Raw genomic sequence first — 16,382 nt, forward strand, 5'->3', positions numbered from 1 at the left:
TTGTCCCCCTTTTTTACCTAACCCATCTTTTTCATTAAAATTGCTACCATTTATAAATCACATTTAGTATTCAGCTGTATAGAGGGCTGTATATGATTGCTTTTGTCATGACACTCGTGCACTTTCAGATATGTTCACGTAACTAAACTAACACTTACCTCTGCCATTTGCATCATCACTTTCCAAATGCTTTAAACAGGTCCATACTTTTTATATTACAGAATGTTATATATATGGAATATCAATGAGAATGTTTTGGTTACTTGATATGTTTTGAAAAGTATGTATTTGATTAAAGGGATCTCACTGAAGAGGATGCCTTGGTATTCTCATCATAAATTTTTTAGTGGTATACCATCGGTATGGGTCAAGCTTTAATAAACTAAAGTGCACCACTTCTTAAAAAAAAAAAAACAAGAATGTCAGTTGTATTTGTGAACCTTTCAAAAATATGCTTAAATTTTTTGCAAAACAAGATCTCATTTACGAAGCAATTAGGTATGTAAACCGTTGCTCTCATGAATATTTATTTGATTGTTATGGTCTTCTGTCTACAATACAAAACAGTATATCTGATGCTGAGACATTATAAGATGTCCTTTCTTTATTACAGTTTATAACACAATGGTGAAAGAAAATCCAAAGGCCATGGTGATATGTGGCCCATCTGGATGTGGAAAATCAACTCTATTGAAGAAGCTCTTTGATGAATTTCCAGATAAGTTTGGTTTTTCTGTGTCTCACACAACACGAAGTCCTCGTAGTGGGGAAGTGGATGGTGTACACTATAATTTTACAACAAAAGAGGCAATGAAAGCTGCAATCAACAATGGAGAGTTTCTTGAGTCTGCAGAATACAACCATAATCTGTATGGAACAAGGTACAGCATGTTTAGAGAAATCAAGAAATAAATTAAAAGACATTCTTTTTCCGTACTGAATGCTGAAAAGCATTTTATATTTCAGCAGTCTTGTCTCTGCCAGCCACCAGTCATCCAATATTTCTTACTTTACTAGTGTACACAAATAAAATAAAATCAGTGAAGCCTGATTAGGATATGTAGTCTGAAATCATATATAAGTCTGGTGTGTTTTCTCTTTCTTGCGCCAACAAGAAGTTAAGATATTTCTTTAACACCACAACACTTTATTCTTTACTATCTAGGAAGTATTGTTGTTAGGATGAAACCGTGCTGAATAAAAAAAATAAAAAAAAAAACATACACACACACACACACACACACACACAAACAGATTCCAATTTTCTTTGTCTGCCTATAAAACCAATTTACAAAATGGTAATCAGAAGAACAAATTGCGAAAATTGTGTTATTCTCAAATAACACAAGCTGTGACATTGTTGCAAATAAAACAGTGACCCGTATATAGAAATTCTATAATAAGTTGAAACAGTTAAGATCTTCTGATATGCAGTCATGCTCTCTTCCTGTTTCTTTAAAATAAGAAATGTACTTCTCCATGATTGGTGCCTGTTCTTTCGGACATGTGCAAAAGAGCAGATACCATTTGTATTTTTGATCCCATGACTGGACATAGAATATGTTCAGAAAGGAGAAATTCCAATCTCTGATGCATTTGGGCAATGAAAGAATTCATTGGTGACAAATGTCAAGGTGGTGTGGATGGCTAAGACACTTGATTAGTTAGCAGGAGACTCAGGTTTGAATCCTGGCCTTGGTACAAATTTTCATTTGTCGCCAGTGAATTCTTTAATTGCCTAAATGCAACAGAGGTAAGAACTTCTCCTTTCCGAAGATTTTGTATTTACGGCCATGGGATCAAAAACAGAAATGGTGTCTGATTTTCAGGACATGTCCAAAAGAACAGACACCACTATATGTTTCATGAAGGATAACATGGTCATTCGTGAAGAGAGCACTGAGCACTCTTCGCCCAACATTGTGTGGTACTTCGCATGATAAGATGATCAAAAAGAAAAAAAATGGGCTAGGGAACACTACTTTGGTAGTGTTCAGCAAATGGGAATTTGGATTGACGCTAGAGGGATGCTTGTAGTTTGTGCAGTTGTGTCTAACCATTGTGCAAAGGTAGCATAAATGGTTAATGAAGCTGCGTTGTAAGTAGAAGACCCAGGTTTGAATCCTGGCTTTGATAAAAATTTTCTTTTGGTGCCAATGAATTCTTTCATTGCCCAAAATTGGCAGAGACACCAATTTCCCCTTTCTGAATACACACACTTCTGCTTAAAACATGTGCCAAAATTATGCCATTCGAACTCAGATAAATTACATTTTCTGTCCTTCTAGTTTATCACACTCTCTGAACTTTTTCAAATGGATATGGCCCCTCAAATCCTCTTCCTCCCACCTGCCCACAAAAGAAAAAAAAGAAAAAAAAAATGTTTTGGATGTGCAAGATGTACATTTTAAGTTAGTAGATTTACTTCTCAAGGAAGAGAAAATACTGTAAATTCAAGGAGCACATAAACATGAAAAGAATTTTAGATTAGCCACTGCATGCTTAAAGAAATGACAACTTGTGTATTTGGACATTGATAATTACTTTTTAAAGAAGTAAAAAGTTTGTGCTAGCAAGGACTTCTTGACAAGATTCAAGATTTGAGAAGCACACATGTTTATTTGTAGACTCTGTTACTTAATAGTGATGGCATTAATCTTCTTGCTGCCTTTGAATAGGCACACTAAACACATTGAATAACTGTTAACACTGAAAGATCACTTAGAAATGGTTTATTGATTGACATTGAATGCACCACACTGTACTGCCATTACTGTAAAAGAAGTGATCAGTAATGTAAATGTTTCTCTTATTTTTCTGTGTGTAGTGCAGAATGGTGGATTCTTAGAATTATTCAGAGGTCACAAGAATGTTATAGTGTATGGTTAAATGTGATACACCATGAAAGCTGTGACTCATATGCCTTCACAAATGTGACCAGCCAAAATGAGTTTTGATGAAACTGGAAAATTTTAAGTGCTACACTCCGCTGGAAATGTGCAAAAGAGATTGGAGAATATTACTGAATAAATATACATTAAACTTAAAAAAATTTCAGTGGTTGATTGATCATTTGTTACCTCACTAAAGAAGTTGCTGGCAAGTTGCAGCTCTGTCACAGTTTGACAATAAGGAAAGCACTTTGAGTCACATCATTGTATAAAGTGCCAGAAAATTATAAAGCTGATTAAGGGCTTTGTGAGGCTGATGGAAACTTTTACTATTTACTGTGTGTTCATGCATGTGCCCCCTCCCCTACACACACACACACACACACACACACACACACACACACACACACACACACGAGAGAGAGAGAGAGAGAGAGAGAGAGAGGTGGGGAGTGGGGTCAAGCTGCAGTGCTGGTGTGTGTGTGTGTGTGTGTGTGTGTGTGTGTGTGTGTGTGTGTGTGTTCTCTGCTTGCATTAGTTAGATTTGAAAAAGGAAACTGTCTGAAAGCTTAGAAACATTTTCAATCTTGTTTATGATTCTCAGTTGCCTTTGCACCTTGTATTGATTATATTTATCTGAATGTGTGTTTAATGTGTAGTTGACTTTAAATGTATTCACCACAGAATGGATGTTTGTCCCTCGTATTGCATTTGATAACATATGTTTATCCATTTTGCAGCAAAGCAGCTGTTGAAAAAGTGAGCCAGAGTGGTAAGATATGTGTGCTTGATATAGAGATACAAGGTGTGAAACAAATAAAACAAACAAGTTTAAAACCTTTATATGTCTTCATAAAACCACCTTCTTTGAGCACACTTGAAGAACGTCTAAGAGGTCGAGGGACTGAAAGTGAGGAGAGCTTGCAGAGACGCTTGACCATTGCTGCTACGGAACTGGAATATGGTACTATAGTAGTCCATTTCCCATTCATAATTGTTGATGTTATTGTTTTGAAATTTGAACTGCTTTGTTTTTCCTAAAGTAAAGAGAGTGAAAGTATTTCTTATATGATGTATAAAATGAAAAGTAACAACCCAAGGATGTCTGTCGGTGCCTAAGTTGAAGAAGGTCGATGAGAGAAAAAAGATATTTACTGTACTTATATAATATAGCTCTGGAAAATTCAGAACTTACTTGTTGCAACTTTTCAGTTTTTCTTAGTCTTCTCTGTGGCTGTAACACTAAAGAATGCAGAGTACATTTGTTGGCAAGTCATACAGTTGTGCAATTTCAGCTCAGCTGATGTCATCGAATTTGCCATATACAAGCAGCACATCAGTCATTTCAGTATTTATAGAGGGGGTGAATAAAAATGTGGAAACACTGCATGCATGACACATTACATCGCCTAATAAGATTTAGCAAAACTGTTTGTATTCAAAACAACTGGCAGTCGTCTGAGAGGGGATAAATACTGGTCCTGTATGGTTTCAAGGGAATCTTATACCATTCTTCCTGCAAAATAGTGGCAAGTTCAGATAATGATGATGGTGGTGGATAGTGATCATGTACCCTTGTCTCCAAAGTAGACCAAAAGGCTCAGAAATATTTAGATCTGGTGACTGGTGGCCAGGGGAGATGCAACAATTCTTCCTCGTGCACACAAAACCAGTCCTGGACAATGCAGGCTGTGTGAACAGGAGTCCTATCATCTTGAAATACAGCGTCACCATTGGGCAATAAACTTTGTACAATGAGATGGACCTGATGAGCCAATACTGTCACACAATTCTTGGCAGTAATTTGACCTTGCAGAGTAACCATGGGGTCTATGGAGTGCCACAATATGGCTGCCCAAATCGTCACCAAACACCCGCCATATTTTACTCTTGATACATAATCTTCGTCAGAAGTAAGAAACAGTGTTAAACAAGACTCATCCTACCAAATGACATTCCTGCATTGATCCACAGGCCAAATTTTATGGCTTCCACACCACATTTTCCCATTACAGGCATTTATGTCACTGATGAGCAGTTTGGAAATTCCGGCTCGCCCTGGACCTGCAGTTTCCTGCTTTTGGATCTCCATTTGTATTGCTTAGATGTAGACAGGGTTTGTAAGTGCAACATTCAGTTATGCAGTGATTTTTGCAGTTGTCATCCCCTTATTTTTCATCACAATCCTCTTCAGCGATCAGTCAACACACACTTTGGTCCACATTGGGACGTAACAGATAATGTTTTTCCACTTTCCCTGGATGCTGTTTAAATCGTAAATTGGTGTCTCTTGGAACACCAAACACTTTGGCTAGCTTGGTTACAGGAGCACCCACATACAAGCCCCAATAATTTGCCCACATCTGAATCCTCTTAGCTCTGACCTAGTGCACTCCAACTACACGGAACACTCTTCTGACGATGACTGACTCTTAAAACTTATTGGAGACATTTTACAGCTGCTGTGCATGGTCATATATAACAGTAGAACATGCAGGCTTGGCTAGCAACTGCATTTATGTTTAAGCATGCATTTCTTACAGTATTTCCATAATTTTGTCCAATCCCTGTATAGTGGTAATTTCATAATGCTATTAACAACATTGCTGCCCAAAAATACCACACAAACTAACCACTTAATTATGAACTGTAGCCTGTTGTTGGCTGTAGCACATTCACAGCAAAGTTAAAGTCCTGTTATTTTACACTAGTAGCTAACAGGCTGCATAACTTTATATTAAGACACCACAACCAATACAATGAAAGTATGTGTCAGATTGGATTCCTACTTCGGAAGTGATCCTGCTGAAAATATTACCAATTGACCATTACACCCTCTACATATGTGTGACTTAAATGGAATCATAACTGTTTCACCTTCATGGATTTGCAGTATGCTGGGTTAATAATGGGACAGCAACTTGTGTTAACCAGTTTGATGTAGAAAACAGCCAAAGTTGCAAGATTTATTTATTTTTTTATTTAATGGATGACTAGTTTCGGTTTCCCAGAACCCATTTTTAAATAATCTAAGCATACAACATGGTACATTCCGTAATAGCATGCAAACCTTGTTAAGATTGTACATACACTTACATCAAAGTCAAATTTTTTAATGAAATTGGCAGGACAAACCTGCACATCTGCGGAAAAAGACATGAACATGCAATAGTACTACCTGCCAAGTTGGCAGACCTTTTTCCAGCCAATGTTCATTGAAAAATTTGACCAGTATAAGTGTATGTTCTATATGAACATGGTTTACATGGTATTATGAGATATACCATTTTATCTGTTTGGATTATTTGAAAATGGGTTTGAGGAACCCAAATTTAGCCACTAATTAATGTAGAAAATTGTGTCTTTGCAACTTAGCTGTTTTTGACTTTTACATTTTTTGGAAACTACTTTTAGAATGTTCATTTTATTGCTACATTAGCTCATAGTTCAAGATAATTGTATTTTAAGAAATTATTAATTTTGTTCTGATTGGTGTAATTTTGATTGAACACTATGGATGATTCTTGTCTGCATTAAAAATCATGGAATGCGGAAGTTGTTCTAATATATGTATATTCACATAACTCACTAATTAAGTTACAATGAGCAGTTACATTTTGCTGTTAGCACTTAACTAAATTTAATATTTATTTAAAAATATTTTTCAGGTGAGACGCCAGGCAATTTTGATATTATAATTGTCAATGATGTATTGGAGAAGGCCTATTCTGAGCTTCGAGAATTTGTATTGAAAGAACTGCAAAGATGTAAAGACATAGGTTAGTAGTTATATCTTAATGTATTGTGTGGCTACACATTTTTGTTTAGATTTAAAGGATGACAATGGTGGTGGTGATACAAAACATGATACTTCGTGAACAAGAATCAAACAATGGAAAATCCAGGATGGAATGTACCAATACCAGTGACGGAAAGTTGCAACTCACCAGATAGTGGCGATGCTGAGTCGCGATGGGCACAATAAAAAGATTCACACACTCATAGCTTTTGACCATTAAGGCCTTTGTTAGCAGTAGACACACACACGCACGCACACAGGCGCGCGCGCGCCCACACACACACATACACACACACACACACACACGCAAACACAACTTGCACACACGTCTGCAGTCTCAGGGAGCTGAAACTACACTGTGAGCAGCAGCACCAGTGCATGATGGGAGTGCGAATGGGTGGGTGTAAGGACGAGGCTGGGGTGAGGAGGGGGAGGGATAATATGGTGGGAGTGGTGGAGAGTGAAGTGTTGCAATTTAGACAGGGGGCAGGAGAGATGGTGGGGGGGGGGGGGGGGGGTAAGCAGCAGAAAGGAGAGAAATAAAAATAAAAATAAATTAAAAGACTGGGTGTGGTGGTGAAATGATGGCTGTGTAGTGCTGGAATGGGAACAGGGAGGGGGCTGGATGGGTGAGGACAGTGACTAACGAAGGTTGAGGCCAGGAGGGTTACGGGAACATAGGATGTATTGCAGGGAAAGTTCCCACTTGCGCAACTCAGAAAAGCTGGTGTTGTGGGAAGGATCCGTATGGCAGAGGCTGTGAAGCAGTCATTGAGATGAGGGGTATCATGTTTGGCAGTATGTTCAGCAACAGGGTGGTCCACTTGTAGTTTGGCCACAGTTTGTCGGTGGCCATTCATGTGGACAGACAGCTTGTCGGTTGTCATGCCTACATAGAATGCAGCACAGTGGTTGCAGCTTAGCTTGTAAGTCACATGACTGGTTTCACAGGTAGCCCTGCCTTTGATGGGATAGGTGATGTTAGTGACTGGACTGGAGTAGGTGGTGGTAGGGGGATGTATGGGCCATCTAGAGGAATCCTTCCTAAAAACCCAGAATCCTAAACCCCACACCTGGTTCAGATTCATTGATGACATCTTTGCTATCTGGATTGAAGGTGAGGACACCTTATTCACATTCCTCCAGAACCTCAACAACTTCTCCCCCATTTGCTTTACCTGGTCCTATTCAACCCAACAAGCCACCTTCCTAGATGTTGACTTCCACCTCAGAGATGGCTACATCAGTACCTCTGTCTATATCAAACCTACTAACCACCAGCAATACCTCTACTTCGACAGCTGCCACCCATTACATACCAAGAAGTCCCTTCCGTACAGCCTAGCCACCCGTGGATGTCGCATCTGCAGTGACGAGCTGTCCTTCTCTAAATATACCAAGAGTCTCACTGAAGCCTTCACTGACCGTAATTATCCTCCCATCCTTGTACAAAAAAACAAATCTCCCATGCCTTATCTTTCCAGTCTCCTACCACCTCCCATCTACACTGTATTTTTCAACCTGAACAGCATTCGTAAATACTCGAACAATCGCAATGGTGTTATTACTGTGGTCTTTGGTATGTCATATTCTGCTATGGTATCCACTTTTATGCCCTTTTGCAGTCAATCACATGGAAAATAGTTATTCCTGTTAGTACATTAATAAAGTCATCGACATTTGATACTGGGTAGTAGCTTGTGCTCATACGGGCATTTAATGCTTGGTAACTGTGCAGGACCTCCATGTGCCATCTATCTTTCTAACAAGATGAAAAAGTGACACCAACAGGCTATCAGACCTTTGTATCATGCCCATTCACAGCTTTTTGTGACACACTGCCTTTACCAACACAAAATGCTGAAGCACTAACCTTCTCGACCACTGTGAGACGGGTTGCCCCAGTGTGGGCGTAATATAATACAAGGGTCATTCAATAAGTAATGCGCCACTTTTTTTTTTTTTTTTTTTTGTAAAGTCATTAATATACATAGACAAACACCCTTGTTGGTGCTTCACATCTCATGTATGCTCTGTGCACCGGTGAAGTTTTGAACCACTCTGGCAGATGGCAGGGCCATAGTACAGTGTCAAAATGGCATCTACATATGACTCACGTTACAGGCAGCATTGAAGTTATTGAATTCTTGTGTGCAGAAAAAGAAACCATGGTGAATATCCGTAAACATTTGTGTGCAGTGTATGGCGATGCTGCAGTTGGGCGATGGGTAAAAAAAGTTACAGCCTCATGAAATACAGAAACAGAGCTCTGTGATTATCCGCACTTGGGGTGTCCTGTCACAGCCACTGCTCCAGACATTCTGGATCATGCGGATGCCATTATTCATGCTGACTGGTGCATCACAACTCGACAATTGGCTCTACAGTTGTCGGTCAGCATAGGAAGTGCATCTGCAATGATCAAGACTCTCGGAGATTCAAAGAGATGCTCATGAAGGGTTCCATGAATGCTCACAGCGGACCACAAGATTCAAAGAAAGGCCATTTCATATGAATTGTTGGAGCGTTTTGAGACCAACAGAGAGGCCTTTCTGTCATGGATCATTACCGGGGACAAAAGTTGGGTACACCACTCTGTGCCGAAAACAAAAAGCCAGTCCATAGAGTGGTACCATTCACATTCACCAAAAAAGAAGAAATTCAAGACAACTCCCTTCGCTGGAAAAGTCATTGTGACAGCTTTTTGGTGTCATTTTCATGGATGTGATGCCAAGAGGGTCAACCATCAATTCAGAGGCATGCAGAAGACTCCAAATAAACTCAGGAACCATTTCTGACATGTTCAATTGGACAAGAATCCAGCAGAAATCTTGCTCCAACATGATAATGCATGAACACAAATGTCTTAGAATTCGGGAAAATATCACCAAACTGGGTAGGACATCATTGCCTCATCCACCCTGGCACCCTCAAACTTCCATCTCGTAGGGCTGCTTAAAGATTCTCTACAGGGAACACACTTTGAAGATGACGAGAGTGTCAGTCATGCATGTTACTGGCACAAATTGGTGCACCCAGGACAAGAGCTTTTACCACCAGGGAATACATGCTCTTCCACAATGTTGGCGTAGGGCCATAGAACGTGATGGAGACTGCATAGAAAAATAGGACATGGACAAGACATGTTTATGTATATAGTCACCAAATTCTGACTCTTAACAATAAACATGTTCTGGGAAAAAAATGTGGGGTATTACGACCCTCATACACCATTTCATGTGACATCGCTTATACTACTATCCTTCCGCACCACCTAACAGTGTGTGTAGGCATGGTATTTATAGTGTTTCAGTCTAGGAAACCTGTGATGACTTCTCCACCCCTCCTGATACGAGCAGTGCTGAAACTGATCTCAGTCCCCTTCTGACTAAGAAAGTCTGCTCCCAATATGTGCTCTGCCACCTTAGTGAGCACAAATTGCCACGTACAACTCTTATGAAACCCTATGTCTACCTCCACTTCATGACTTCTGTACATCAATGTTTGTAAATTAATTGCTGCTCTTAGGCTTGTGGTGAGGTTGCAGGTGCATCTCTATATTAATCGACTGTCAATATGCTGACATCTGATCCAGACAGAATCAGTGAGGTAATAACAATTTGACTTTGTGATGGTGTTGGTAAGCCCGTTAGATCACTCACCTCGTTGGGTCCCTCGCCTCTTTATATAAGGCGCTCTTGCTGGTTTTTGCGGCCCGCCATGCATATTGCCAACCACTGAAGCCATTTCGGTATGTACATGATGACATATATCTCTTAGCCCTCTCACCAAAATGCCAATGATATGAACATATTGAGTCATTTTATTTTGGTCCACCATTGTCTCCTGTACTGTGCCTGGGCATTGTTCTTGTTTCCTCATAGCCATGCCAACTGCTTTTGCAGTGTGTCAGTCTTTTCTTTAAGGCAGCGTTTGTGTTTTTTGACATCCAATTGTTGCCCTTTTTAGATAGTTACAGTCTCTTGTGTAACACATTCTTTGGTAAACATTGTTATGCATACCGTAATTTAATAATTAAGTAATAAAAACTTAAATGTGATGCACAATGTGCAGTTTTTTATGCATCTCATTAGTTATGACATCATATCTACTGAACTATGATAGGCAGACGCTTTTTACCCCCGCAGTTCCTGTTGCCTGATAATAATTTTTGTGTGTACCAAGTTTGGTTGAAATTGGTCCAGTAGTTAAGGAGGTGATACAGAACATACATAAAGATATACATTTTTATAATTTGCATGGATTTGGACACTGTTTCTAAAGTCATCAATTTATTTTTGTAAACTTCTTGGTTTGTAGCATTGTGCATGTCTTCCAACTACCTATGGAATTCATTTACTTTTATAAATCATGGATTTATATGATTATTAATCAAATAAATAATATACAAAGCTGATAAACTACAGTAGCACAAATTGCTACAATTTCAGTCAGTTGTTTTCCCATTAACATCACTCTCTACAAAATGTGTAGATACACTGTGATCAGAAGTATCCAGACACCTGGCTGAAAATGACGTACAAGTTTGTGGCGCCCTTCAGCGATAATGCTGGATTTCAACATGGCCCACCCTTAGCCTTGATGATAGCTACTACTCTGCTCAGTCAGGTGCTTGAAGGTTTCTTGGGGAATGGCAACCCATTCTTCACGAAATGCTGCACTGAGGAGAGTAATCAATACCATTCTTTGAGGCCCGATACGAAGTTGGCAAACCAAAATATCCCAAAGGTGTTCAAAAGGATTCAGGTCAGGACTCTGTGCAGGTTAGTTCATTACAAGGATGTTATAGTTATGTAACCACTCGGCCACAGGCTGTGCAGTATGAAATAGATCATGTTGAAAGGTGCAATCACCATCCCCGAAATTCTCTTCAACAGTGGGAAGCAAGAAGGTGTTTAAAACATCATTGTAGGCCTGTGCTGTGATAGGACCATGTGAAACAAAAAGTGGTGCAAACCCCCTCCATGAAAAACATGACCACACCACACCATAATTCCAGCGCCTCTAAATTTTACTGTTGGCACTACACACGCTTGGAGATGATGTTCACTGGTCATTCGCCATACCCACACCCTGCCATCGGATTGTCACATTGTGTACTGTGATTTGTCACTCCACACAACATTTTTCCACTGCTCAGTCATCCAATGTTTACACTCCTTACACCAAACGAGGCATCGTTTGGCATTTACTGGTGTGATGTGTGGCTGATGAGCAGCTGCTCAACCATGAAATCCAAGTTTTCTCACCTCCCACCTGTCATATTACTTGTAGTGGATCCTGATGCAGTTTGGAATCCCTATGTGATGGTCTGCCTATTACACATTACAACCCCCTTCAACTTCTGGCAATATTGTGTCAGTCAACAAATGAGGTCAGCCTGTACGCTTTTGTGTTTTACAGGTCCTTTGACATTTTCACTTCACTATCATATCAGAAACAGTGGAGCTAGGGATGTTTAAGAGTGTGGAAATCTCGCGTACAAATGTGCGACACAAGTGACACCCAATCACCTGACCACGTTCGAAGTCTGTGAGTTCCGCTGAGCACCCCTTTCTGCTCTCTCATGATGTCTAATGACTACTGAGGCCGCTGATATAGAGTACCTGGCAGTAGATGGCAGCACAATGCACCTAGCATGAAAAACATATGTTTTTGAGGGTGTCCGGATACTTTTGATACACATAGTGTATATGTGTACAATCACAAGCTCTACTATACTCTTAAAATTTAGCTCATTTTAAAATAGTTACGGCAGAGACCAATAACTAATGTTATGAACTGGGTGCAGGAGAAGAGACCAACACAGTCTGTCCACAATCTCCAGTCACCAATTCCTAGCCACTGTTGCATTCCAACCCAATCTATACCTCAGGCTATGCTACAACTCAGTCTGTCACCAAAAAAAGGTTTTTTGCTTTTACATTCATTGGCTTCTTCATCTCACAACCAAACTGTTCCATTCAAACCTAACCTAGGCTATGCTATAGAGCAATTTGTCACCACAGGAAGGTTTTTCACTATAACATTGGTTGGCTTTGCCAGTTCACAATCAGACTGTTGCATCCACTGTAACATAGACCTAGGGCTACACTACAGATCAAGCTGTCATGATAACAGATATTTTTGCACTCTCATCTGTGTTTATGATTTCATGCTACTTTGCCAGTCTTTGAGGTTACCATAAGACTGAAAACCTAGATCTGTGTCCAAACTCTGCAAACTGTTGAGAAAAGCATGGCAGAGAGTACTTTACTTCCTATTTTACTAATTATTAGGGCATCTTTCAGTTCCATTCACATACTGCTCATGGGAAGAATGGCTGTTTAACTGCCTCCGTGTGTTCTGTAATTAATCTGATTTCCTCCTCCTGTGGAAGCAATATGCAGAAAGTTGTTTCATATTCCTAAATCCATCATTTGAAGCCAGTTCTTGAAATTTTGTTCATTGACTTTCTAAGGATAGTTTCCATTTGTCTGTCATGACATTCTGAATAATTACAATATGGTAGTGTTTACAGTTACTCCTATTTTCTCAATCCTCACTTTCATTCATCTCATATTTTCCAACTTATGAAAGTTAACCCATGAAAAAGATTTAATAGTTAAGACACAATTATCGTTTTCACTAACATATCATTTTTAATGCCAATAACCACTGAAAATATGTGTAATGTAATAAAGACAGTATTAGAATTATGACTAAAGCACTTCCTAATTTCGTTATTTCTGGACAATATGAAATCTGGAAAAAGCATATTTTTGCCATCAGCTGTACAAGTTTTTGTCTATTCTCTACACTTTTGAATGTTACAATGAACCATACAAATATAGAGCATATATAACTGTCATAATGGTCTGGTGTAAGACAGTCCATATAAAAACACTGTTCCTAGGCACAATTACAGTAGTGCAGTTTCATTGCCAAGGCACAGCATGTTTATATGGAGTGTGTTAAGACAGATTATTATGGCAATTATATGTGTTATGCATCTGTATGGTCCTTATATGACGGAATTGTTTGGTTGATCCATTGATCATAATGTTTTTCTTCATGAAGGTGATTGTAACAACCGAACCTGGTAGAGAATAAACATAAAATTTTACAGTTGGTGGCAAAAGTAACGTTTTGCCAAATTAGTTAACAGCTATAGGCAATTATCTACAAAAATCTGTAATATGAAATCTGTTCCATTTGGAATAAAGTTAGTCTATACAGCAGATGAGGATCTTTGTAAGTGTAAAGTTGTTGGACTGGAGGTGAATCATAAATCTTTTGTTTTGTAAATTTGCATCTCTCTGCAACAATAACTAGCTTTTCAAGTTCATGCTTATTCCAGTAGGTGTGCCACATATGTTTATTTCGTCTAAGGTTTGGCATTTTCCCCACCAAAGGCATCATAAACATCATGTTGTTTCTGATTGACTACTTTCAACCAATAAGATTATTACATATTCTCCAGATACCCATCCTAAGTTTTGTTCCCACACATGATCCATATTTTAGAGAATGTCATTGATAACTATTTAATCATAATAAATAAAGGTATTGAAACCACACATGTGACCCAAGAAATCATCAAGGTATTTGGCAGATGGAACTTTAACTGGAACATGAAACAGACTCTCTCTTTGGCTGGTATGTTCCAATTCCTATTTTGTGCACACACTGTAATATCCTGTTGCAAAAATATATGCAGTTCTTGATTATGACAAAGGGAGAAAAACATAACCATTTGCACACCAAAAAGTTAGTCTAGTGATCACATACAAGAAAGTGTTATAAAAAAGTGTTCAAATATGCTCAAGACATTTCCATCACAAGTTACATTGATGTGAGCAATGACAGTGGATGGAAATCACAGAGGTGAAGATGCTATTTTCTTACAATCAACATCATACCATATTCTGACACATTCTAAAGTTAACTCATTCTTGGAATCATTCTCAGTTTCACTGTACAATGACAAATTACTGCCAGACTGACAAGCAAGACATCAGATTCACTATCCCAACTTACTTCACTGTCCACCTATTAGCTGCAAACAGGAACACAGTCACAACACTCATTTGTAGCAGGGGACAGGCCAGGTATGACAGTCACACACTTGCAATGCCAACATGTTTTCCACCACTTCAGCAAATGAAGTAGTGGTACAATCAAAACAGGTCCATCTAGTCAGTAGCAAACGACAGCTGTAAATTGCTCAGAAAGTGATACAGACATCTATATGCTGCATACGGCACTAAAATGAACTGCAGACAAAATAATGATCGGTGCATTGCATGAAATGGAAAAAAAGTGTACACACACACACACACACACACACACACACACACACACACACACACACAAATTAATTCAAAATAAAACTTTCTGAACAAATCGACCTGCCTGAAACAGCATGAAATCATTGGTCAATGGGTTAAAATTCATCACAGTTCTGCTTTTATCTTTTCAGATGACTTCTCCACTATGAACTGATTATACCGGAGTAGAAGCATGAAAATATTTTTTGCTACCATATGCTTAAATTCATTAACATGTTGCACTTGTGAGATTAGTTGTGTAAATACTTGTATGAAAATACTGTTGAGGTAATACAGGGTGTCCCATTCATAAAGGGTTCCAGGAAAACTGTATAATAATCTTCATAAAACAAGATATAAAACCAAATTTGTGCATTATGTACCTTTTTTTTGAGAAATGAAGATACATTATAAGGTATGCTTGAAGTGGCCTCCCCTCACCTGTATACACTGTTCAATATGACAGGCACTGCAAGTTCGTGATTGCCACCACCAGACTATTGTATTTCATGATGCATTTTCTCATGTAACTCGTTGATTGTGTGTGATTTGTTCTTGTACACATTATCTCTAAAAGCGTTGTTGTGGTCTTCAGTCCAAAGACCGGTTTGATGCAGCTCTCTATGCTATCGTATCCTGTGCAAGCCTCTTCATCTGCAGATAACTACTGCAATCTACATCCTTCTGAATACAAGTACTGTAATCAGTAAGCAGATTTTTACCCTACACACTTCCCTCCAACACTAAATCGGTGATCCCTTGATGCCTCAGATGTGTCCTATCAACCAATCCCTTCTTTCAGTCCAGTTGTGTCACAAGTTTTTTATCTCCCCAATTCTATTCAGTACCACCTCATTAGTTATGTGATTGACTCATCTAATCTCTGGCATTCATCTGTAGCACCACATTTCAAAAGCTTCTATCCTCTTGTCTAAACTGTTTACCATCCATGATTCACTTGCATACGTGACTACACTCCTGGCAAATACCTTCAGAAAAGCCTTCCTAACACTTTTGTCTGTATTCAGTGTTAACAAATTTCTCTTCTTCAGAAATCCGTTGCTTGCCATTGCCCTGCATTTTATACACTATATGATCAAAAGTATCTGGACACTGTCAAAAACATACGTTTTTTTCATATTAGGTGCATTGTGCAGCCATCTACTGCCAGGTACTCCATATCAGCGACCTCGGTAGTCATTAGACATCATGAGAGAGGATAATGATGTGCTCTGAGAAACTCGTGGACTTCAAACCTGGTCTGGTGATTGGGTGTGATTTGTGTCCATACATCTGTATGCAAGATTGCCACACTCCTAAACATCCCTAGGTCCACTGTTTCCGATTATATAGTGAAGTGGA

General features: G+C 39.0%; 1 protein-coding gene across 4 annotated transcripts in view; it reads left to right on the forward strand.

Moving 5' to 3' along the window:
• The window catches only part of LOC126267161 (guanylate kinase-like), a 44,451-nt gene that overhangs the window by 23,719 nt on the left and 4,350 nt on the right, over nt 1–16,382 (forward strand). For 2 of the 4 annotated variants that reach the window (XM_049972110.1, XM_049972109.1), the window contains 4 exons: nt 299–498; nt 614–881; nt 3,632–3,855; nt 6,560–6,670. In XM_049972110.1, the coding sequence (XP_049828067.1) occupies nt 420–498; nt 614–881; nt 3,632–3,855; nt 6,560–6,670 (682 nt within the window). In that variant the 5' untranslated portion in view covers nt 299–419. The remainder of the gene's footprint in view (nt 1–298; nt 499–613; nt 882–3,631; nt 3,856–6,559; nt 6,671–16,382) is intronic. The other 2 variants (XM_049972113.1, XM_049972112.1) reach the window with 1 other exon arrangement.

Source organism: Schistocerca gregaria, chromosome 4, assembly GCF_023897955.1.
Source record: "Schistocerca gregaria isolate iqSchGreg1 chromosome 4, iqSchGreg1.2, whole genome shotgun sequence".
Classification (NCBI taxonomy): Eukaryota; Metazoa; Arthropoda; class Insecta; order Orthoptera; family Acrididae; genus Schistocerca; species Schistocerca gregaria.